A 25,913-nucleotide genomic window follows, 5' to 3' on the forward strand; every position below is an offset into this window, starting at 1 on the left:
TCCTACGTTCTCCTCCACGTCTCCTGATGTACTGGCCTGTCTCCTGGTAGAGCCTCCATGCTCTGGACACTACACTGACAGACACAGCAAACCTTCTTGCCACAGCTCGCATTGTTGTGCCATCCTGGATGAGCTGCACTACCTGAGCCACTTGTGTGGGTTGTAGACTCCGTCTCGTGCTACCACTAGAGTGAAAGCACCGCCAGCATTCAAAAGTGACCAAAACATCAGCCAGGAAGAATAGGGACTGAGAAGTGGTCTGTGGTCACCACCAGCAGAACCACTGCTCTATTGGGGGTGTCTTGCTTATTGCCTATCATTTCCACCTGTTGTCTATTCCATTTACACAACAGCATGTGAAATTTATTGTCAATCAGTGTTTCTTCCTAAGTGGACAGTTTGATTTCACAGAAGTGTGATTGACTTAGAGTTACATTGTGTTTTTTAAGTGTTCATTTAATTTTTTTGAGCAGTGTATATATAATTTAAAAAATATTTTTTTTTTAAATGGTATGTATATATACAGTTGAAGTCGGAAGTTACATACACCTTAACCAAATACATTTAAACTTCAGGTTTTCACAATTTCTGACATTTAATCCTAGTAAAAATTTGATGTCTTAGGTCAGTTAGGATCACCATTTTATGGTGTGAAATGTCAGAATAATAGTAGAGAGAATGATTTATTTCAGCTTTTATTTCCTTCATCACATTCCCAGTGGATCAGAAGTTTACATACACTCAATTAGTATTTGGTAGCATTGCCTTTAAATTGTTTAACTTGGGTCAAATGTTTCAGGTAGCCTTCCACAAGTTTCCCACAATAAGTTGGGTGAATTTTGGCCCATTCCTCCTGACAGAGCTGGTGTAACTGAGTCAGGTTTCTAGGCCTCCTTGCTCGCACACGCTTTTTCAGTTCTGCCACAAATTGTCTATAGGATTGAGGTCAGGGCTTTGTGATGGCCACTCCAATACCTTGCCTTTGTTGTCCTTTAGCCATTTTGCCACAACTTTGGAAGTATGCTTGGGGTCATTGTCCAATTGGTTGACCCATTTGCGACCAAGCTTAAACTTCCTGACTGATGTCTTGAGATTTTGCTTCAATATATCCACATAATTTTCCCACATCACGATGCCATCTATTTGTGAAGTGCACCAGTCCCTCCTGCAGCAAAGCACCCCCACAATATGATGCCGCCATCCCCGTGCTTCATGGTTGGGATGGTGATCTTCGGCTTGCAAGCCTCCCCCTTTTTCCTCCAAACATAACAATGGACATTATGGCCAAACTATTCTATTTTTGTTTCATCAAACCAGAGGACATTTCTCCAAAAAGTATGATCTTTGTCCCCATGTGTAGTTGCAAACCGTAGTTTTTTTTTAATGGCAGTTTTGGAGCAGTGGCTTTTTCCTTGCTGAGCGGCCTTTCAGGTCATGTCGATATAGGACTCGTTTTACTGTGTATAGAGATACTTTTGTACCTGTTTCCTCCAGCATCTTCACAAGGTCCTTCGCTGTTGTTCTGGGATTGATTTGCACTTTTCGCACCAAAGTACGTTCATCTCTAGGAGACAGAACGTGTCTCCTTCCTGAGAGGTATGACGGCTGTGTGGTCCCATGGTGCTTATACTTGCGTACTATTGTTTGTACAGATGAAGGTGGTACCTTCAGGCGTTTGGAAATTGCTCCCAAGGATGAATCAGACTTGTGTAGGTCTACAATTTTTTTTTCTGAGGTCATGGCTGATTTTTTTGTTAATTTTCCCATGATGTCAAGCAAAGAGGCACTGAGTTTGAAGGTAGGCCTTGAAATACATCCACAGGTACACCTCCAATTGACTCAAATTATGTAAATTATCCTAACAGAAGCTTCTAAAGCCATGACATCATTTTCTGAAATTTTCCAAGCTGTTTAAAGGCACAGCCAACTTAGTGTATGTAAACTTCTGGCCCCCTGGAATTGTGATACAGTGAATTATAAGTGAAATAATCTGTCTGCAAACAATTGTTGGAAAAATTACTTGTGTCATGCACAAAGTAGATGTACTAACCGACTTGGCAAAACTATAGTTTGTTAACAATAAATTTGTGCAGTGGTTTAAAAACAAGTTTAATGACTCCAACCTAAGTGTATGTAAACTTCCGAATATATATACACACACACACACACACACACACACACACACACACACACACACACACACACACACACACACACACACACACACACACACACACACACACACACACACACACACACACACACACACACACACACACACACACACACACACACACACTACCGCTCAAAGGTTTGGGGTCACTTAGAAATGTCCTTGTTTTTAAAAGAAAATAATATATTTTGTCCATTAAAATAACATAAAATTGATCAGAAATACAGTGTAGACATTGTTAATGTTGTAAATTACTATTGTAACTGGAAACGGCAGGTTTTTTAATGGAATATCTACATATGCATAGAGGCCCATTATCAGCAACCATCACTCCTGTGTTCCAATGGCACGTTGTGTTAGCTAATCCAAGTTTTTAATTTTAAAAGGCTAATTGATCATTATAAAACTCTTTTGCAATTATGTTAGCACAGCGGAAAACTGGTGTTCTAATTTCAAGAAGCAATAAAACTGGCCTTCTTTAGACTAATTGAGTATCTGGAGCATCAGCATTTGTGGGTTCGATTACAGGCTCAAAATGAACAGAAACAAAGAACTTTATTCTGAAACTCATCAGTCTATTCTTGTACTGAGAAATGAAGCCTATTCCATGGGAGAAATTGCCAAGAAACTGAAGATCTCATACAATGCTGTGTACTACTCCCTTCACAGAACAGCGCAAACTGGCCCTAACCAGAATGGAAACAGGAGTGGGAGGCCCCGGTGCTCAACTGAGCAAGAGGACAAGTATATTAGAGTGTCTAGTTTGAGAAACAGACGCCTCACAAGTCCTCAACTGGCAGCTTCATTAAATAGTACCCGCAAAACACCCGTCCCAACATCAATAGTGAAGAGGCGACTCCAGGATGCTGGCCTTCTAGGCACAGTTGCAAAGAACAAGCTATATCTCAGACTGGCCAATAAAAATAAAATATTAGGATGGGCAAAAGAACACAGACACTGGACAGAGGAAATCTGCCTCGAAGGCCAGCGTCCCGGAGTCGCCTCTTCACTGTTGAAGTTGAGACCAGTGTTTTGACTAAAGGGGGCATTGTTTTGAAGCTAGAGCGCCTCCATCATGGCACTCTGTGAAACATATTTAGGAAGCTATAGAAATGCATTTGTTAATGTCTACATTTGTTTTTGCCACTTGTATTCTATTACAGACACCTTAATGAATACTTTTAAATTATATTTATGTGAGCTAAACATTTTAAAATGAAAATATATATAAAAACATTTTCTTTAAAGTGTGATTTTGAGAAATGTCTAATGTTACTGTCCCCACTATAACAAAACTACTTAAATACATGTAATTGTGTCCTTGAAACATTTCATTGAAATACTGTAGAATTCCATTCATTCCTATAGTGGAGTGCTCCCTCTGGGGAGTGAAAATATAGCCGACTGGTGGCTTCAAAGCCCAATACACAGCATCAGCAAACAAGGTTTATTTACATTATTGGTCCGTCCACACACGACATTGTCATTTGAAATCTTCTTGTGAATTCTACACACATAGAGTACAGACACCACCAAGTGGTGGATTTGAATCATGAAATGTAGGCCTACTTTTGCCCCAAGAGGGAGTGCTTTACACACAAATGTGTAATCCATGTTAAGAGTTTGGTAAATAAATTGTCTTTATCAGTTGCTGGCTTGGGGTTTTGTTATACTTCATTGTGCCATTACATTATACCTCATGTAATGATTGCAGTGGAGCTACTGGAATATTGCATGAAACATCAAACAAATAAAACACAACAATAATCAAAGTAATTCAGGGCATTTCATTAGAAGTTCTCTGAGTCTCTACTGGAATACACCAGTATTATACATATATTTTCTCAAGTTACATGCCAATTGACAAACCTGCCACAAGGCATGATTCTGCATTTGAAGGTGCAGCCATCAAAACCTCCAATGGAATGCATTTGTAAATACACTTGGAAAGTATTGGCATACTTGATAATACTCAAATAGACAGTGCATTTTCAAATATAAATAAATACTTTTGGTCATTTGAATCCAGGTCTGTTTGGTATTTGATATAATGTATTTGGAAATAAGTATTTGAAATATGTTCAAATAGTAGGCTTTTTTATGGGATACTTCCGATAGAAGTAGTTGATTTCGGCCAGATTATTTGAGAATGCTCAAATACACAGAAAAGAGGTATCTAAATAGCAAATAATAAAATAGTCCTACACATGTATTTGAGGTCTGGAGACAAACGCGATTCAAACTCAACAAAGACAAACACTACCAGGATGAAAAGAATATGGTGTGTGAGAGAGGGTGAACTCAGTTGGGCTACCCCCCAAATTTGCTGTACTGGTGTTAGAATGCGATTGCGCTGCTGGGAGACTGTTGAAAGTGTGTCACATCGGGATTGAGAAACCCTGACAGCAGTGTGCAATTTCGGGCCGGGCCCAATGTAGGCGGAGTCAAACGCGTTTAACCCGAACGCTTCCCGTCTCCTTCAACGTCACCCAACGTCATACAATATGCATAATGTACTTTGTAATATTCATGTTATACCAGTGCAGTGGTATATTTTTATATTACCAACAACCGCACTGATGTTAGCATAGCGTTAATTAGCACGTGAGCTAGCTAATTGCCCACAATGAAGGAAACCTACTCGGTTTACATGTACAGTTATGTAATTGATTTGATCGTGATTTTCTGTATGTATGCCTTGTTGTGATTGGCTGCCTCTAAATGTGTAAGATTGATGCAATTCCCCTAGTTACACATAGTAAAGTTACATACAATAATTAAATCACCTGGTCCCAAAATACATGGCAAGTCAAGAAAAGTCATTCTAACTTGTTCACACTGTAAACCCAAGTTAAATAAGAAAAACTTCAAAACACATTTATGAAGAAAGCATACACATTGCTTTGAAACAGTGTCCAAGGAAAGATTTTTGGCATGCAAGTGCATTGATGTGAGAAATGGTGTGTTTGCAGTCGAAAATACATTTTCTGGTCCAGCAACACACATACATGTTGTGAAAAATACTTAGGCTAATTCAGTTCCAACTGTGTTCAAAACTGTTATGCATGCTGAAGTATAAAAAGCTGTTGAATTGTTATTTTTCTTTACTTTTTTAATGATTTGTTATCATAACTATCAAACTTAACAACCTCCTCTTTCTTAATTTACAGTACACTCTGTACATTGCAATGGAAGCACAGTGTGATTTCACGGAGGTATGTATGAATTATGAAATTCTCATCACTAGTGTATATGTTTTTTGGGATATTCATCCGATTGTGTGATTTTCTTTTTCAAAGGAAAACATGCAGCAAATTAGGTGGCGGTGGTGCCTAGTTCTCCTGCAGAATTTTCCCATGCCGTAAGTCTTGAACATTATACAAACTTTTCATTTGCATCCTTAAAATCACTTGGTTCACTGTACGCAGACTGACCTGAGTACATGTTCACATTGAATGCATGTCATTCACTCACTAAGGTCTGAAGAAGAGAGGTTGAAAGATCGAAAAAGGTGGCGAAAACAAAACACACTACAGGGAGGTGTGATATGATGAGTGGTATAGTCTTAAACCAATGTTTAAAGACTTAAACTGCATTATTGTACACACATCCCGAGAGGTTCCCTTGCATTACTTAATGACCACAATCTGTTTTCTTTTCTTTCTAGACGATAGTGAAAACAAAACACGACGAGCTGTGAACTGGGTATGTAGTCTACTGTGTATAATGCTGACAGCTTGATGCATGGCAAGATATAATAGTTGTGATGACTTGATGAGTAGTTATAGATATCACTGAAAACCCCTTTAGTAATAGTGGCTTTTGTTTGCAAGGTTGGTATTGTGAAAGTAGGGTGTAATTTGACTTGATGAGCCAATACTCTTAATATTTATTCTTCCTTTTTCTTCAAGGAAGCAGATGTTCTTCTAAGGGACACCCTAGAGGCAGCGAACATTTTAAAGGCACTGTTTCCCTCCCTAGTGTAATTGGGATGGACGGGGAAGACCGCATTACAATCCTTTAAGAACTACGGTTGTATGATGGCCTGGATGAAGAGGAAAATATTCTCCTCAAGGAACCATTCATGTTCCAGAGAGATTATGAGATGTTCTATGTGGAGGCAGTTGACAACAAGAACATTACTGTCTTTGCTTCTTTTGAGGAGCAGGAGTGAAGCCATTTTTGAGGAGTAGTCAAACCTTGTTTTTGTCTGCTGTTTCAATTGTTAATTGTGTTATGTTGTTTAGTAAATATGACATAGAAGTAACCCGAGTCTCTGATCTCTGTACTGGAGCTGGTATAACTTCATGTACAAAGCACCTTCAGCTATTCAGTATGTCTACTATATAGTTTAGTCTGTCTCCATTCTCATTGGGAAAGTAAATAGCATTATAAATCAGGGTAGGTAGTAACTGTATATGTGTGTGTGTGTGTGTGTGTGTGTGTGTGTGTGTGTGTGTGTGTGTGTGTGTGTGTGTGTGTGTGTGTGTGTGTGTGTGTGTGTGTGTGTGTGTGTGTGTATGTATAGCATGAAGCAAAAAGTGTTACAACACATCTAGTACCACATTGTATAATTATTTCTTACAGTTTCAAAAATGAAATACGTTTGTATTCAACACGTGCCTTGTGCAAACTTGCGTGTTTGTATTCAGTGTGTGACTGTCAAACCTCAGCTGGACTAAAAAAGGTGGGCGGGGTCAAACGTTTGACTCCGACCACATCGAGACCGGCCCTGAAATGCACACTGCAGTCAGGTGTACTTGTCAGGACTTGCACTTTCCAAAGGAAGTATTTGAAATACAAATTTCAATTCTGAGTATTTTGTCATTTGTAGTACACTGGGCTGAACTAAACTCAAATGTATTTTGTAACAAGATACTTTAGACAACTCTAGGTATATGTGAATTTATACTTTCAAAATAAATACTTTTCTATACCATTTATTTTTAGTGGTTCACAACTGGCCCCCTCTCACTCTGCATTGGTATCAGAATGTCTTGGCACAATGGTGTTATAAGAGCATCTACTAAATGACCTAAAATTGTATACATAAAAATGGACAATTGCAAAGCATTTCAGGCCCTGTGTGTAGCTAACTGACTCTCTCTGCCAATTCATCGCCATTTACTCGTTGTCTCACCCGTTGTCTTAGCTCTCCCAATCAACATCTGTGATTGCTCTATACCTTTCTCAGTATGCCTTGTATACTGTTGTTCAGGGCAGCTCTCATTGTTTTATTTTACTGCGGAGCCCCTAGTCCTGCTCAACATGCCTCAGATAGCCCCCTTGTCCCACCCCCCACACATGCGGAGCCCACACTTAGCTTAACTTGCGCCTCTTGAGATGCAACCTCTCATCGTCACTCAATGTCTAGGGTTTACCCCATTGTACTTGCACCCTACCATACCCTTGTCTGTACACTGTGCCCTGAATCTATCCTACCACACCCAGAAATCTGCTCCTTTTATTCTCTGTTCCCAAAGCACTAGACGACCAGTTCTTTTTGCCTTTAGCTGTATCCTTATCCTACTCCTCCTCTGTTCCTCTGGTGATGTAGAGATTAACCCAGGCCCTGTGTGTCCCCCGGCGCTCTCATTTGTTGACTTCTGCAACTGTAAAAGCCTTGGGTTCATGAATGTTAACATCAGAAGCCTCCTCCCCAAGTTTGCTTTATTCACTGCTTTAGCACACTCCACCAACCCTGATGTCCTAGCTGTGTCTGAATCCTGGCTTAGGAAGGCCACCAAAAATTCTGAAATTTCCACCCCCAATTACAACATTTCCGTCAAGACAGAACTGCAAAAGTGAGCGGAATTGCAATCTACTGTAGAGATAGCCTGCAGAGTTCTGTCATACTATCCAGGTCTATGCCTAAACATTTCAAGCTTCTACATTTCAAGATCCATCTCTCCAGAAATAAGTCCCTCACTGTTTCCTTGTTATAGACCCCACTCAGCTCTCGGCTGTGCCCTGGACACCATATGTGAATTGATTTCCCCCCCTCTATCGTCAGAGTTCTTACTGCTCGGTGACCTAAACTGGGATAAACTCATCCTGTTTTACAATCTGATCTAGATGCCCTCAATCTCACACAAATTATCAAGGAACCAACCAGGTACAACCCTAAATCCGTAAACATGGGCACCCTCGTAGATATCCTAACCAACTTGCCCTCTAAATACACCTATGCTGTTTTCAACCAGTATCTCAGCGATCACTGCCTCATTGCATGTGCCCGTTATGGGTCCGCGGTCAAACGACCACCCCTCATCACTGTCAAACGCTCCCTAAAACACTTTAGTGAGCAGGCCTTTCTAATCGACCTGGCCCGGGTATCCTGGAAGGATATTGACCTTAACCTGTCAGTAGAGGATGCCTGGTTGTTATTTAAAAGTGCTTTCCTCACCCTCTTAAATAAGCATGGCCCATTCAAAAAATGTAGAACTAAGAACCGATATAGCCCTTGGTTCACTCCACACTTGACCGCTCTTGACCAGCATAAAAACACCCTGTGGCGTACTGCACTAGCTTCGAATAGTCCCCACTATATGCAACTTTTTAGGGAAGTCAGGAACCAATACACACAGTTAGGAAAGCAAAGGTAAGCCTTTTCAAACCAAAATTTGCATCCTGCAGCACTAATTCCAAAACGTTTTGAGACATTGTAAAGTCCATGGAGAATAAGAGTACCTCCTCTCAGCTGCCCACTGCAATGAGACTAGGAAACACTCACCACTGATAAATCCACGACAATCAATAATTTCAATAGGCATTTCTTTGCAGCTGGCCATGCTTTCTACCTGGCTACCCCATCCCTGGCCAACAGCTCAGCACCCCCCACTTCTCCTTCACCCAAATCCAGACAGCTGATGTTCTGAAAGAGCTGCAAAATCTGGATTCCTACAAATCAGCTGGGCTAGACAATCTGGATCCCCTCTTCCTAAAATGATCCACCGCCATTGTTGCAACCCCTATTACTAGTCTTTTCACCCTCTCTTTTGTATCGTCTGAGATTCCTAAAGATTGGAAAGCGGCGCGGTCATCCTCCTCTTCAAAAGGGGAAGACACTCTAGACTGTTATAGACCTATATCCATCCTGCCCGGCCTTTCTAAAGTCTTCAACAGCCAAGTGAACAAACAGATCACAGACTATTTCGAATCCAACCTTCTTCGCTATGCAATCTGGTTTCCGAGCTGGTCACGGGTGCACCTCAGCCACTCTCAAGGCTTTCAACTCTGTCAATCACCATATTCGTATCGGCAGACTCAACAGCCTTGGTTTCTCAAATGACTGCCTTGCCTGGTACACCAACTACTTCTCAGATTGAGTTCAGTGTGTCAAATCGGAGGGCCTGTTGTCTGGACCTCTGGCAGTCTCTATGGGGGTGCCACAGGGTTCAATTCCTGGGCAGACTCTTTTCTCTGTATATATCAATGATGTCGCTCTTGCTGCGGGTGATTCTTTGATCCACCTCTACGCAGATGACACCATTCTGTTTACATCTGGTCCCTCTTTGGACACTCTGTTAACAAACCTCCAAATGAGCCTCAATGCCATACAACACTACTCCTGTGGCCTCCAACTGCTCTTAAATGCTAGTAAAACGAAATGCATGCTCTTCAACCGATCACTTCCCACACCCGCCCGCCTGACCAGCGTCACTACTCTGGACGGTTCTGACTTAGAATATGTAGAAAACTTTAAATACCTAGGTATTTAGGTAAATAGCTAGACTGTAAACTCTCCTTCCAGACTCACATTAAGCATCTTCAATCTAAAATTGATCTAGAATCGGCTTCCTATTTCACAACAAAGCCTCCTTCACTCATGCTGCCAAACATACCCTCGTAAAACTGACTGTCCTACCGATCCTTGATTTCGATGATGTAATTTACAAAATAGCCTCCAACACTCTACCCAGCAAATTGGATGCAGTCTATCTTCAAGCGTCAGCTGTCAGAGCAGCTTTCCGATCGCTGCAGCTGTACACAGCCCATCTGTAAATAGCCCATGCAACCAAATACCTACCTCATCCCCATATTTTTTTTTACTGCTCTTTTGCACACCAGTATTTCTACTTGCACATCCTCATCTGCACATATATCACTTCAGTGTAAATTGCTAAATTGTAATTACTTCGCCACTATTGGCCTATTTATTGCCTTACCTCCTTACTTAATTTGCACACACTGTATACAGATTTTCTATTGTGTTGTTGACTGTACGTTTGTTTGTCCCATGTGTAACTCTGTTGTTTTTGTCGCACTGTTTTGCTTTATCTTGGCCAGGTGGCAGTTGTAAATGAGAACTTGTTCTCAACTGGCCTACCTGGTTAAATAAAAGTGAAATAAAAAAATGCTGAGTATTATTCTCATTGACCTCTGCCTGACATCAATAATAATACCCAGTGTTGCTTGCAGTTCATTTTGGTATGTTCATTTTCATATACAGTGCCTTGCGAAAGTATTCGGCCCCCTTGAACTTTGCGACCTTTTGCCACATTTCAGGCTTCAAACATAAAGATATAAAACTGTATTTTTTTGTGAAGAATCAACAACAAGTGGGACACAATCATGAAGTGGAACGACATTTATTGGATATTTCAAACTTTTTTAACAAATCAGAAACTGAAAAATTGGGCGTGCAAAATTATTCAGACCCCTTAAGTTAATACTTTGTAGCGCCACCTTTTGCTGCGATTACAGCTATAAGTCGCTTGGGGTATGTCTCTATCAGTTTTGCACATCGAGAGACTGAAATTTTTTCCCATTCCTCCTTGCAAAACAGCTCGGGCTCAGTGAGGTTGGATGGAAAGCATTTGTGAACAGCAGTTTTCAGTTCTTTCCACAGATTCTTGATTGGATTCAGGTCTGGACTTTGACTTGGCCATTCTAACACCTGGATATGTTTATTTTTGAACCATTCCATTGTAGATTTTGCTTTATGTTTTGGATCATTGTCTTGTTGGAAGACAAATCTCCGTCCCAGTCTCATGTCTTTTGCAGACTCCATCAGGTTTTCTTCCAGAATGGTCCTGTATTTGGCTCCATCCATCTTCCCATCAATTTTAACCATCTTCCCTGTCCCTGCTGAAGAAAAGCAGGCCCAAACCATGATGCTGCCACCACCATGTTTGACAGTGGGTATGGTGTGTTCAGGGTGATGAGCTGTGTTGCTTTTACGCCAAACATAACGTTTTGCATTGTTGCCAAAAAGTTCAATTTTGGTTTCATCTGACCAGAGCACCTTCTTCCACATGTTTGGTGTGTCTCCCAGGTGGCTTGTGGCAAACTTTAAACACTTTTTATGGATATCTTTAAGAAATGGCTTTCTTCTTGCCACTCTTCCAAAAAGGCCAGATTTGTGCAATATACGACTGATTGTTGTCCTATGGACAGAGTCTCCCACCTCAGCTGTAGATCTCTGCAGTTCATCCAGAGTGATCATGGGCCTCTTGGCTGCATCTCTGATCAGTCTTCTCCTTGTATGAGCTGAAAGTTTAGAGGGACGGCCGGTCTTGGTAGATTTGCAGTGGTCTGATACTCCTTCCATTTCAATATTATCACTTGCACAGTGCTCCTTGGAATGTTTAAAGCTTGGGAAATCTTTTTGTATCCAAATCCGGCTTTAAACTTCTTCACAACAGTATCTCGGACCTGCCTGGTGTGTTCCTTGTTCTTCATGATGCTCTCTGCGCTTTTAACGGACCTCTGAGACTATCACAGTGCAGTTGCATTTATACGGAGACTTGATTACACACAGGTGGATTGTATTTATCATCATTAGTCATTTAGGTCAACATTGGATCATTCAGAGATCCTCACTGAACTTCTGGAGAGAGTTTGCTGCACTGAAAGTAAAGGGACTGAATAATTTTGCACGCCCAATTTTTCAGTTTCTGATTTGTTAAAAAAGTTTGAAATATCCAATAAATGTCGTTCCACTTCATGATTGTGTCCCACTTGTTGTTGATTCTTCACAAAAAAATACAGTTTTATATCTTTATGTTTGAAGCCTGAAATGTGGCAAAAGGTCGCAAAGTTCAAGGGGGCCGAATACTTTCGCAAGGCACTGTATACACTTACATTTTGGTCATTTAGCACACACTCTTATCCGGAGTTATTTACAGTCAGTGAATTCAACTAAGGTAGATAAACGTCAACATATAACAGTTATAGCAAGTAAAACGTTTCTGTAACCATTACTGAGAATGTTGTTGCTCTTCGGGCCAGCTAGTTATTAAAAATGTAGGTTATGTCTATATCTTAAAATACATGTATTTTAATTAAATACAAATATTTTGTAGTTAATTTTAATACATTGATCTTTATTGTATTTTATAATTATATTTTGTCATTTTTGTCCATCCCTGGGAAGTTAGTAGTTTAAGTGTTCGATTGACAGTCGCATGGACCCAAATTCCAATTCACTGCAACACCAAACCTCTAAAATCAGACTCCCAGATAATACTGTTTTTCACACGTTGCCATGTCAGAGAAAGAGTATGGAGAACCTGAGCCTATTTGTCCCTAAATAATATATCGTGGACAGATTGCGTAAATGTAAATAAAACATACATTTAATCGAGCAAATTTTAGTCTGGGTTAAACGAGATTACGTCCTAACAGTAGCAAATGAATCCATGTTCTCTGGGCAGTTGGGCAGAAGAACTACATATCCCAGAAGGCAATAAAGAAACATTGTCCTTCTCCAAGTAACTACTGTAGCTAGCTAGGTACTCTCGAACTGTCTGTGTTAGTTTGAAGAGAGTGCTGCTAAACTGTAACATTCCAAATGTTGATCCCCTCGAGTGATGTAATAGCTTTTTTTTCTAGCATTCATTGAAGACTGAGGAGCGTAGCGACAGACATCTTTATTATGTATCACAACTGTGATTGACAGCGAACGAATTTGTTTTGCTAGCTAACTAGCCATCTCTTCCGTGGAATCTCGGATAAACCAGCAAATTAGCAGAAACTCGCTAGTTTATGTAGCACATGTGGAACAGGTTACTCGAGGGAGCTAATGACAACATCGGCTGGGGTAATGGGTCTGCTGTCTTGAAACATTAACTTGGAATAACATGCCTGGCTTGCTGGCTAGTAGGATAGGAACTGGATAGGAAGGTAAGTAAGGCTACTAGTACGGGAGCTAGCTAACGTTAACTATCTCACATCACCGATACACTGCTAGCTAGGGCTGGAAAGAAGTTGGCAAGTTCGATAGCTAACGTTAGCTAGAGGACACTGGTTATCAAACTAGCTATTTGCCGTTCAAAGTTTGTCATGCCATATTTTGTTGTGTGGACAGCGACAATGTGATGCAGTGATTTTGCTACGGAATTCCCCACGGCAGTAACGTTGCCCGCTAGCACTGCGATATCGCTTGCACAATCGGCCCTTTAAATTAACAGTGGACTTTTTGGACTGTTGGTGTCTGAAATCCATGACCCAGGGCACAACCTATACGTCAAGTAAACAAACATTAGTGATACTGATGCAAATAATTGAACAGTGGAAATCTGAATAAGTGAGACCATAAGAGAATTCACTGAAAAGGAGCAGCAAATCACATTGACGCTCACTGATGCGCCCTTGTCCAATAACTTGCAATGGCAATTACAATTTGAAGACTGGGACCATTTGCATACCATATTCGGTTGGAAGTTCAAAAGGTGGTAGCAGTAAAGAGAAGAGCGCTCTCCCCATTGCCTCATTTCTGACTCAAATACCTACTGCAATGGAGGTGGTAGGTGGGGGAAATGTGCAGAAAGTCACTCCTTTAGCTAGAGAATTATCCCGACTCTTCAACACCTACAATAAACACTCCATACAACTGAAAAAGAATCTGAAGGAGACCAACGCATTTTTCCGGGAAATAAAACGCAACTACAGTAACGCCTGCGCATCGGCCGCCAGCTCGGAGGCAGCTGCTCTGGAGGCAGGTAAGAATGTAAACCTGTTCACATTTGTTACCAATAATTACCGCTTTTCTCGGCATCATCACAACAGAATGTTAAGTAAAACTTCCACATTCCTCAGAAAACGGCATGCTTATCCAAACATGCATATATAACTAGACCATATTAAGTGATTAGGTTATCACATGTCACACACACTTTAGTACTTGAGGTTACTTTTATCCAAGTAGCTACAGTACTTATATTATAATATGCCTGTTACTGAAGGACCCTGTCTGATTCTTTTACATTCTACAGACTTGGCCTTCATTGAGAGCCACCACTCACAAGTTTTGTAATGTGCTTATTGGTTCCAGTGTGAAACCCTATTAACTTTGGACAAGCCCCATAAACATAGACAACAAGCAGAAGAATGTCAGTCATTCTAGAATGAGTTTGAGTGGGAACTCTTCCGATTGTGGTCATTCAAGGTGGACTGAATTAGGTACAGCAGACTCTGCACATCCCATAATTTTCCAATTAGGAATGTGCACAAGTGCTGCTGACGTCAGGCAATTCCTAAAGGGCCCACAGGTTTCTGACCTGTACCCAATTCATATACGGTGGTGGGATGCCATATACAGGTGGATATTGTTAAAAGTTTAACTGTCATCTGAATGGAATTAATGAGGTAGGGTAAATGGCCTAGGGTCTGCCTTTTCCCCCACTGGAAAAAACAACTGTTGGCCGGACAGAGATTTCTTTGGCAACACGTCGACTGTAGAAAATGTGTTAAATAGGATTTAGAGGGAAAATTAACAGATTAGGGCCAGCTAAAATCTATTTCAACAGTATGACCTGACAAAGGGCACCCAGTATGTTGAGATTCCCACTTAAGAAATAACTGAGGCAAAAGGAAACATGTACTGATAATAAATAACATAGTAGGCTACATATCCATTTGCTGTAAGCCATCCTAATTTCATCATTTTAAACTCTGCACTAGTCACTGCACTAGTTAATTTGGGGATAGCCTGACCTTGAAATGTGTGCAGGCTGATGAGCAGGGTGTGAGTGTGATTCTCACGTTCCTGTCTTGGAGATGTGAGTTCTTTTGAGCCTCTGTCTAATAGGGCTGTCATTCAAGCCCACCTACAGTGCCTTGCGAAAGTATTCGGCCCCCTTGAACTTTGCGACCTTTTGCCACATTTCAGGCTTCAAACATAAAGATATAAAACTGTATTTTTTTTGTGAAGAATCAACAACAAGTGGGACACAATCATGAAGTGGAATGACATTTATTGGATATTTCAAACTTTTTTAACAAATCAAAAACTGAAAAATTGGGCGTGCAAAATTATTCAGCTGCCTTAAGTTAATACTTTGTAGCGCCAACTTTTGCTGCGATTACAGCTGTATGTCGCTTGGGATATGTCTGTCAGTTTTGCACATCGAGAGACTGAAATTTTTTCCCATTCCTCCTTGCAAAACAGCTCGAGCTCAGTGAGGTTGGATGGAGAGCATTTGTGAACAGCAATTTTCAGTTCTTTCCACAGATTCTCGATTGGATTCAGGTCTGGACTTTGACTTGGCCATTCTAACACCTGGATATGTTTATTTTTGAACCATTCCATTGTAGATTTTGCTTTATGTTTTGGATCATTGTCTTGTTGGAAGACAAATGTCCGTCCCAGTCTCAGGTCTTTTGCAGACTCCATCAGATTTTCTTCCAGAATGGTCCTGTATTTGGCTCCATCCATCTTCCCATCAATTTTAACCATCTTCCCTGTCCCTGCTGAAGAAAAGCAGGCCCACACCATGATGCTGCCACCACCATGTTTGACAGTGGGGATGTTGTGTTCAGGGTGATGAGCTGTGTTGCTTTTACGACAAACATAACGTTTTGCATTGTTTCCAAAAAGTTCAATTTTGGTTTCATCTGACCAGAGCACCTTCTTCCACATGTTTGGTGTGTCTCCCAGGTGGCTTGTGGCAAACTTTAAACAACACTTTTTATGGATATCTTTAAGGAATGGCTTTTTTCTTGCCACTCTTCCATAAAGGCCAGATTTGTGCAATATACGACTGATTGTTGTCCTATGGACAGAGTCTCCCACCTCAGCTGTAGATCTCTGCAGTTCATCCAGAGTGATCATGGGCCTCTTGGCTGCATCTCTGATCAGTCTTCTTCTTGTTTGAGCTGAAAGTTTAGAGGGACGGCCAGGTCTTGGTAGATTTGCAGTGGTCTGATACTCTTTCCATTTCAATATTATCGCTTGCACAGTGCTCCTTGGGATGTTTAAAGCTTGGGAAATATTTTTGTATCCAAATCCGGCTTTAAACTTCTTCACAACAGTATCTCGGACCTGCCTGGTGTGTTCCTTGTTTTTCATGATGCTCTCTGCGCTTTTAACGGACCTCTGAGACTATCACAGTGCAGGTGCATTTATACGGAGACTTGATTACACACAGGTGGATTGTATTTATCATCATTAGTCATTTAGGTCAACATTGGCTCATTCAGAGATCCTCACTGAACTTCTGGAGAGAGTTTGCTGCACTGAAAGTAAAGGGGCTGAATAATTTTGCACGCCCAATTTTTCAGTTTTTGATTTGTTAAAAAAGTTTGAAATATCCAATAAATGTCGTTCCACTTCATGATTGTGTCCCACTTGTTGTTGATTCTTCACAAAAAAATACAGTTTTATATCTTTATGTTTGAAGCCTGAAATGTGGCAAAAGGTCGCAAAGTTCAAGGGGGCCAAATACTTTCGCAAGGCACTGTACCTGTCCACTAAGGTATGTTTGTGAGTTTAGTGTCGCCACTAAACCCATTTACATTTACACACACATTTACCAAGAATGTTTCAACATCCTCATTCTAGTGCATCTAGAATGTCAAATTTAATGTGAAAAGCAAATCTATCCTTTCCATCAAGTAGGGCTATAGATATCTCTTTCAGTCCAACAATAAACCACAGAGAGGTTGCCATCCCAGATGACATGTTTCAAGCTCTAGTAACATGCTACAAAATGTGACCAGTCATCACTGAATGGAAAGTGCAGCTGTTTAACCTAATTCCAAGTGGATGTTTTTATTAAGCCTATAGGCCTGTTTTTATACAAAACCTTATGAACTCAGTCACCGCCTTTAGAATCAGACACACACACACACACACACACACACACGGCTGGTCTTTCTGGCCTCAACTAAAAACCTTATGAATGCCATAGTTGTGATGAAATGAGCTGCCACCTCCTTAAGCAAGGCGTCTTAAGTGAACTTGAATAAAATTCCCAATTAGATGTAGAAAACAGCACAGTAGGTATTTAAATATATATATATTTTCTACTGTGGTTCAATCATCCATTGGATTATAAGGCCTACTGTGTGCAAAATGTTTTAGGCCAAACACCATGCAGAGTAATACCAGATAAACAGCTGCAGAGGAAACAGTGGCGGGTTGGAGAAAGAGGGAATGAATATAAGGGGTGGGAGGGAAAGAGAGAAACAGAGTATAGCAATCCATTGCTGGCATTGTCTTTGTCTGTTGTAGCTGCTTTAGAACGTGACTCCGCATCATGGAGGATTATGACCATTTCCTGTGATTCATTTAGGTTGAAGATGACAAAGGTTAAAACAACGGGATTCTAATATCCCATAACTCTTTGCAACAATGGGGAAGAATTCTAAACAATGGGACTAGCAATTCGAGTGAAAATTACAGAAGGGAATGTTAGCAGTACAGAAAGTAAGCCATCAAAGTGGAAAATAAAAACAATTATAGTGCATTTCAGCTTACTCAGCAAATGCATAGTATAACTGTTTTATTGTCATTCTCATCATTTAAACATTTTTCAAATGATCTACACCCACTTTATTACTTGGATATCCCGACCGCTGGTCATGTTTTCTATGCTAATCCTGTAGAATCAGCAACGACGCTGGTTTAATTATAAAAAATGTATATATTTATTGAACGCTCCCGCATGGACTTATTACGTTGTCTTAACCTATATGTGCATTTGGAAAGTATTCAGACCCCTTTACTTTTTCTACATTTTATGTTACAGCCTTATTCTAAAATGTATTAAATTGTTTTCCACCCATCATCATTCTACACACAATACCACATAATGACAAAGCAAAAACAGGTTTTTAGAAATGTTTTTCAATTTATACAAAATTAAAAACTGAAATCACATTTACATAGTTATTCAGACTCGAGGTCGACCGATTAATCGGAATGGCCAATTTAATTAACAATCGGGATTTTTGGGCGCCGATTTTATAAAAACATTTTTATACCTTTTATTTAACCAGGCAAGTCAGCTAAGAACACATTCTTATTTTCAATGACGGCCTAGGAACGGTGGGTTAACTGCCTTGTTCAGGGGAAGAACGACAGATTTTCACCTTGTCAGCTCGGGAGACCCATCCCTGCAACATTACAGTTCACTAGTCCAACGCTCTAACCACCTGCCTCTCATTGCACTCCACGAGGAGCCTGCCTGTTACGCAAATGCAGTAGAAGCCAAGGTAAGTTGCTAGCTAGCATTAAACTTATAAAAAACAATCAATCATAATCACTAGTTATCACACATGGTTGATGATATTACTAGTTTATCTAGCGTGTCCTGCTTGGCATATAATCGATGCAACGCTGGGGGATGATTTAACAAAAGCGCATTTGCAAAAAAAGCACAATTGTTGGACCTAACCATAAACACAAATGCCTTTCTTAAAATCAATACACAGAAGTATATATTTTAAACCTGCATATTTAGCTAAAAGAAATCCAGGTTAGCAGGCAATATTAACCAGGTGAAATTGTGTCACTTCTCTTGCGTTCATTGCACACAGTGTCAGGGTATATGCAACAGTTTGGGCAGCCTGGCTCATTGTGTTCAAATTTGCCAGAATTTTACATAATTATGACATAACATTGAAGGTTGTGCAATGTAACAAGGATATTTAGACTTAGGGATGCCACCCTTTAGATAAATAATAAATGTTTTGTTTCTGGATTCGACCATATTAATGACCAAAGGCTCGTATTTCTGTGTGTTATCATGTTATAATTAAGTCTATGATTTGATAGAGCAGTCTGACTGAGCATTGGTAGGCAGCAGCAGGCTCGTAAGAATGAATTCAAACAGCACTTTTGTGCGTTTTTGCCAGCAGCTCTTCGCAAGCACAGCGCTATTTATGACTTCAAGCCTATCAGCCTAATGTCTGGTGTAACCGATGTGAAATGGCTAGCTAGTTAGCGTGGTGCACTTGCTCTGAGATTTGGAGTAGTTATTCCTCTTGCTCTGCAAGGGCCACGGCTTTTGTGGAGCTATGGGTAACGCTGCTTCGAGTGTGGCTGTTGTCGATGTGTTCCTGGTTTGAGCCCAGGTAGTGGCAAGGAGAGGGAAGGAAGCTATACTGTTACACTGGCAATACTAAAGTGCCTATAAGAACATCCAATAGACAAAGGTATATGAAATACAAATGGTATAGAGAGAAATAGTCCTATAAATACTATATTAACTTCAACCTAAAACCTCTTACCTTGGAATATGGAAGTCTCATGTTAAAAGGAACCACCAACTTTCATATGTTCTCATGTTCTGCGCAAGGAACTCAAACGTTAGCTTTTTTACATGGCACATATTGCACTATTACTTCTCCAACACTTTGTTTTTGCATTATTTAAACCAAAATGAACGTTTCATTATTTATTTGAGGCTAAATGGATTTTCATTGATGTATTATATTAAGTTAAAATAACTGTTCATTCAATATTGTTGTAATTGTCATTATTTCAAATAAAAAATTGTCCGATTAATCGGTATCAGCTATTTTTTTTTTGGTCCTCCAATAATCGGTATAGGCGTTGAAAAATCACAATCGGTCGACCTCTAATTCAGACCCTTTGCTATGAGACTTGAAATTGAGCTCTGGTGAATCCTGTTTCCATTGATCATCCTTGAGATGTTTCTACAACTTGATTGGAGTCCACCTGTGGTAAAATGAAATTGATTGAACATGATTTGGAAGGGCACACACCTGTCTATATAAGGTCCCGCAGTTGACAGCGCATGTCAGAGCAAAAGCCTACCAATGTGATCGAAGGAATTGTCTGTAGAGCTCCAAGACAGGATTGTGTCGAGGCACAGATCTGGGGAAAAGTACCAAAACATTTCTGCAGCATTGAAGGTCCCCAAGAACAGTGGCCTCCATCATTCTTAAATGGAAGAAGGTTGGAACCACCAATACTCTTCCTAGAGCTGGCTGACTGGCCAAACTGAGCAATCGGTGGAGAAGGGCCTAAGTCAGGGAGGTGACCAAGAACCCGATGGTAACTCTGACACAGTTCCTCTGTGGAGATGGGAGAACCTTACAGAAGGACAACCATCTCTGCAGCACTCCACCAATCAGGCCTTTATGGTAGAGTGGCCAGACGGAAGCCCCTCTTCAGTAAAAAGCACATGACAGCCCGCTTGGATACCTAAATACTCTCAGACCATGAGAAACAACATTCTCTGGTCTGATGAAACCAAGCTTGCAATTCAGGCCAAAGAGTTCAATCATCATGTCTGGAGGAAACCTGGCACCATCCATACTGTGAAGCGTGGTGGTGGCAGGATCATGCTGTGGGGATGTTTTTCAGAGGCAGGGACTGGGAGACTAGTCAGGATCGAGGGAAAGATGAACAGAGCAAAGTACAGAGAGATCCTTGATAAAAACCTGCTCCAGAGCACTCATGTCCTCAGACTGGGGTGAGGGATCATCTTCCTACAGGACAATGACCCTAAGTTCACAGCCAAGACAACGCAGGAGGGGCTTCAGGACAAGTCTGTGAATGTCCTTGAGTGGCCCAGTCAGAGCCTGGACTTGAATCCAATATAACCTCTCTGGAGAGACCTGAAAATAGCTGTGCTGGAATGCTCCTCATCCAACATGACAGAGCTTGAGAAGATCTGCAGAGAAGAATGGGAGAAACTCCCCAAATACAGGTGTGCCAAACTTGTAGCATCATACCCAAGAAGACTCAAGGCTGTAATCGCTGCTTAAAGTGCTTCAACAAAGTACTGAGTAAAGGGTCTGAATACTTATGTAAATTAAAACATTTCTTAACCTGTTTTTGCTTTGTCATTTTGGGCTATTGTGTGTAGATTGAGGGGAAAAACTATTTAATCATTTTTCGAATAAGGCTGTAACGTAACAAAGTGGAAAAAGTCAAGGGGTCTGAATACTTTCCGAACGCACTGTATTTTCCACCTAACGATGAACCAGGATGTATGGGTTGCCACAGAGATGGGTCAGGAGATAACAGACAAGGGGTTAAGGAGGGGCTTTGAAATAAACACCATAGATTCTCCCTTTGACCTTTCCTATGCCAGAAGTGCAGAGACAAAGAGATGCAAGACACCAGTTCACAACAGGTTCCATTATTTCTCTATTGCAAGCCAATCCGTTGGAATTTGCACACATTCAAAGTGGGATATAGCATTACGTTGTATTATCAACATATGCAGATTTTTACTAGGCCTAATACCTGAAGAAATAGGCTTCTTCCTTACCCCTCAGAAGGGAGAGGGACAACAACTCAAGCCCTCCCCCCACCATTACTATTCCCTGTTCCCTGGAATTGTTAGGTTAGATTTCTCGTTGGTTATAACTGCATTGTCGGAACTAGAAGCACAAGCATTTTGCTACACTCGCATTAACAACTGCTAACCATGTGTATGTGACAAATAAAATTTGATTCCCTTCTATACACCCATATGCTGTCCCTTCTCTTAGGCCAGCTGAGCTGCATCTCCTTCCCCCGGCATGAGGAAGAGTTCCTGCAAAGCAACGTGGGCAGCGTCCTCTACATCGTGGTACTTGGCCAGGACTGTGCCGCGCGCTACCAGCTGCTCAACTGCCTGCTGGGGGAGCGGCTCTTGCCCCTGGGGCCTGAGGCGGGTGAGGCCTGCGATGGCGTCCAGGGCACCTCCTGCAAGAGGAGAAAGCTGTGCTTCACCCACGGGCGCCAGACGCGACTCAGCCTGGCGCTGCCCGGCCAGTATGAGCTGGTGCACCAGCTGGCGGCCCACTGTGGGCGCTGGGATACGGTTCCCCGGGAGGACCTGGAGATCCAGGAGGAGTGTGAAGACCCCGCCCACAGGCTGGCTGAGCTGGAGATTACCCTGCACCACCCTCTGCTACAGGTACACCTACATTTGCATATGCGAGGAGGATTCCTCTGGTGGGAGTCTTTTTTTATGTATTTGCAATTTAAGCCTACAGGAGAAATGGTCAAAGGTCCTTTTTACTTATTGATATGCTCATTGACGTTACAGTATTGATTTGATAAATGCCTGATTCGTTGGCTCTCATGAGAGTGAGTCTTTTGGGTTTTTGGCTTTGATTGATGATACTGTCATCTCACTGATGATATGTTAGTTCCCCCTCTTATGGGAACTAGAATGGCAGGCTTGTTTTTCATCGTCCTCTCCAGGCTGGTAACATTAATAGCACACAAAGGTTACTGCACAGAATAGATCAGTCCCCATGTTAGTCTGAGCTTTCCCTCTGATACCAGAGGTTACTTACAGAAGACTAGTGGACTCCTCTACCAGGTGGACAGACACAGCCCATCTTGCTCGGCTGACTAACATGCCTTGGTGTGTGGATTGCACTGTGCTTGCTTGTTGTCACGTGCGGGTCGAGACAAGTGGTGCTTAATCCTTCAAACAAAGGCCTCGCTTAGCTGGTCGCCATGGAAGCCAGGCTCCAGACAGCGCTGAGACGTATGCGTTAGCAAGGCCCTGCCTGCACTGCCTTATAGGCCGCTCGGCCCCCCGCCCACCCTCGCCTTATGTAATGGCCCTGGTCTGGTGCGATTCACATGACCGGGGCACATAAGGAAAACACTTCCAAAGTTAAACCCTTCACTGCGATGAGGAAGTTGCCATGGGTACGCCTGGATCCTTCCAGCAGGGCACTGCTTATTAGCCCATGTCATAATTTGCTGTCCGTTTTTTTTTCTGTGTTTTGCCAAATTCATTATGATCGTAAGCTTCTTATTTGGAGAACAAAAAGCTAATATCAGGTTGCCCTGCTCTTAGGTTTTGTCTCTTTTGAGTTAAATTGGCGAGGCAGGATTCTGAGTATAAATGGAGTAGTGACGGAGCCAGTGTAAGTCAATATGTGATGACCTATGTGATTACTCACACATGAAATCAATCTTATGAAGTGGAATGCTCCCTTACCCATCTTATTTTTCCTGTTCTGTTTTCAGGCTAAACATGGTGCTATTGTTTACTCAATGATTAACGACCCTTTACCTGAGAAGCTGTACAATTCTGGCTTGTATGTAATGTTTCTGACGCTTGTCAACCTGATTCATCTTGTCATGATAATGCAAACGCATGTGCCAGGTTGGGTAGGCTAGGCTGTGGGGTATTTAATAATGTAGTCAGAGCAGTAGTTCAAAGAGCTGCAGTTAGCTGCTGCTGTTTCCTCAGGGGGGCTAGAGGCTGGCAGGCAGGGAAGCAGCTCTCACCCTACTGGGACATTCACACAGCCATGGCAGAATCAGAGCGCCCTGTTTTGGGAGGCCAGGAGATAAATGGGCTAACTCGTTAATTACCCTCCTCTGGGCTCCCCACCCCACTCTCCCCAGGTTAGCCACACAGTGACACACATGACTGGGATAGTGCTAACCTATGTATGGATGCATTTCTCAGATAACCTCCCCAACATAAGTCTGCCACAAGTTCATATAGCCTAGATGTGTTTCTATATCTAAAGAATATTTTCGACAGAGAATAAAAAATTATTGCTTACATATGTAGATTGTGGGTTGCAACCGTCCATTGTCTGATATAAGGGTTAATCCATTTGAATCCAATCACTTTTTGACAGCCTCCCATAATAATAATAATACTTTTGAGGGGTGCTTATATTTGTCCTGTTGCTGGAATGTTTTTTTTTTTTTTTGCATATCCCAACTACACCTGAAACACCCGCAGGGAGTGGGGTCACAGCCAGGGTCGCCATTGTGGAGCAATTGGGGTTAAGTGCCTTGCGCAAGGGTACTGCAACAGATTTTTTTGTTCTCCTTGTCGGTTCCGGTATTTGAACCAGCAACCTTTTTGATTCAAACACAACTTTCCATACATGTTTGCAAGAAGTGGTCAGAAAGTGACTTTCTGGACTTTGGATAAAGGTGCTCAAAGTTGACCCATTTTGCATACCCACCATACCAGGAGACATCCATGTCTTCCATCACTGGAAAAGATAAACGGTTGAGTTTGATATCATTTAAAATCTTACAAACAGGGTTGTCAAACTATTTTATAATTTTTTTGTCATCTAAACACGTGTAAACTCCAGTTTTACACGTTGTAGCTACTTTACATTATGAGTTTTTTTATTGTACCTGCCATTGGTTGAGGTACAACATGCTCTCGAATACAGGGTGGGGGTAATTTCAATCATAGAAATAGGACCATTCTATGAATTCTATCCCATTAGACCACTGCAATTTAGCTGGCACACTATTGAAATGCACATTGTATTGACATGGCTGCCAGTCCACCCACGTCAAATGTCAACTTAAATGGTCATGTCTATTCTATGATCTATATTTTCTATGATTTCAATAGGTTTCTTATGGAGATTTGACAGTATAATTTAAAACAACAGATATTCCCATTCAAGTCAACATTCTCTGATGTGTGGACCTCCAAACATCTTTGTTACATTTACATTTTACATTTAAGTCATTTAGCAGACGCTCTTATCCAGAGCGACTTACAAATTGGTGAATTCACCTTCTGACATCCAGTGGAACAGCCACTTTACAATAGTGCATCTAAATCATTAAGGGGGGGGTGGTGAGAAGGATTACTTATCCTATCCTAGGTATTCCTTGAAGAGGTGGGGTTTCAGGTGTCTCCGGAAGGTGGTGATTGACTCCGCTGTCCTGGCGTCGTGAGGGAGTTTGTTCCACCATTGGGGGGCCAGAGCAGCGAACAGTTTTGACTGGGCTGAGCGGGAACTGTACTTCCTCAATGGTAGGGAGGCGAGCAGGCCAGAGGTGGATGAACGCAGTGCCCTTGCTTGGGTGTAGGGCCTGATCAGAGCCTGGAGGTACTGCGGTGCCGTTCCCCTCACAGCTCCGTAGGCAAGCACCATGGTCTTGTAGCGGATGCGAGCTTCAACTGGAAGCCAGTGGAGAGAGCGGAGGAGCGGGGTGACGTGAGAGAACTTGGGAAGGTTGAACACCAGACGGGCTGCGGCGTTCTGGATGAGTTGTAGGGGTTTAATGGCACAGGCAGGGAGCCCAGCCAACAGCGAGTTGCAGTAATCCAGACGGGAGATGACAAGTGCCTGGATTAGGACCTGCGCCGCTTCCTGTGTGAGGCAGGGTCGTACTCTGCGGATGTTGTAGAGCATGAACCTACAGGAACGGGCCACCGCCATGATGTTGGTTGAGAACGACAGGGTGTTGTCCAGGATCACGCCAAGGTTCTTAGCGCTCTGGGAGGAGGACACAATGGAGTTGTCAACCGTGATGGCGAGATCATGGAACGGGCAGTCCTTCCCCGGGAGGAAGAGCAGCTCCGTCTTGCCGAGGTTCAGCTTGAGGTGGTGATCCGTCATCCACACTGATATGTCTGCCAGACATGCAGAGATGCGATTCGCCACCTGGTCATCAGAAGGGGGAAAGGAGAAGATTAATTGTGTGTCGTCTGCATAGCAATGATAGGAGAGACCATGTGAGGTTATGACAGAGCCAAGTGACTTGGTGTATAGCGAGAATAGGAGAGGGCCTAGAACAGAGCCCTGGGGGACA

The 25,913-nt window shown here is 41.9% G+C and overlaps 1 protein-coding gene across 1 annotated transcript in view; it reads left to right on the top strand.

The window, feature by feature from the left end:
* Positions 1 to 12,849: 12,849 nt before the first annotated feature.
* LOC135541975 (dual serine/threonine and tyrosine protein kinase-like) overlaps positions 12,850 to 25,913 on the top strand; it is a 35,913-nt gene continuing 22,849 nt past the window's right edge. The window contains 2 exon segments of the mRNA XM_064968512.1: positions 12,850 to 14,118; positions 21,869 to 22,278. Of these exon segments, the coding sequence (XP_064824584.1) occupies positions 13,761 to 14,118; positions 21,869 to 22,278 (768 nt within the window). The 5' untranslated portion in view covers positions 12,850 to 13,760.

The sequence above is a fragment of the Oncorhynchus masou genome, chromosome 6 (genome assembly GCF_036934945.1).
Source record: "Oncorhynchus masou masou isolate Uvic2021 chromosome 6, UVic_Omas_1.1, whole genome shotgun sequence".
Lineage (NCBI taxonomy): Eukaryota > Metazoa > Chordata > Actinopteri > Salmoniformes > Salmonidae > Oncorhynchus > Oncorhynchus masou.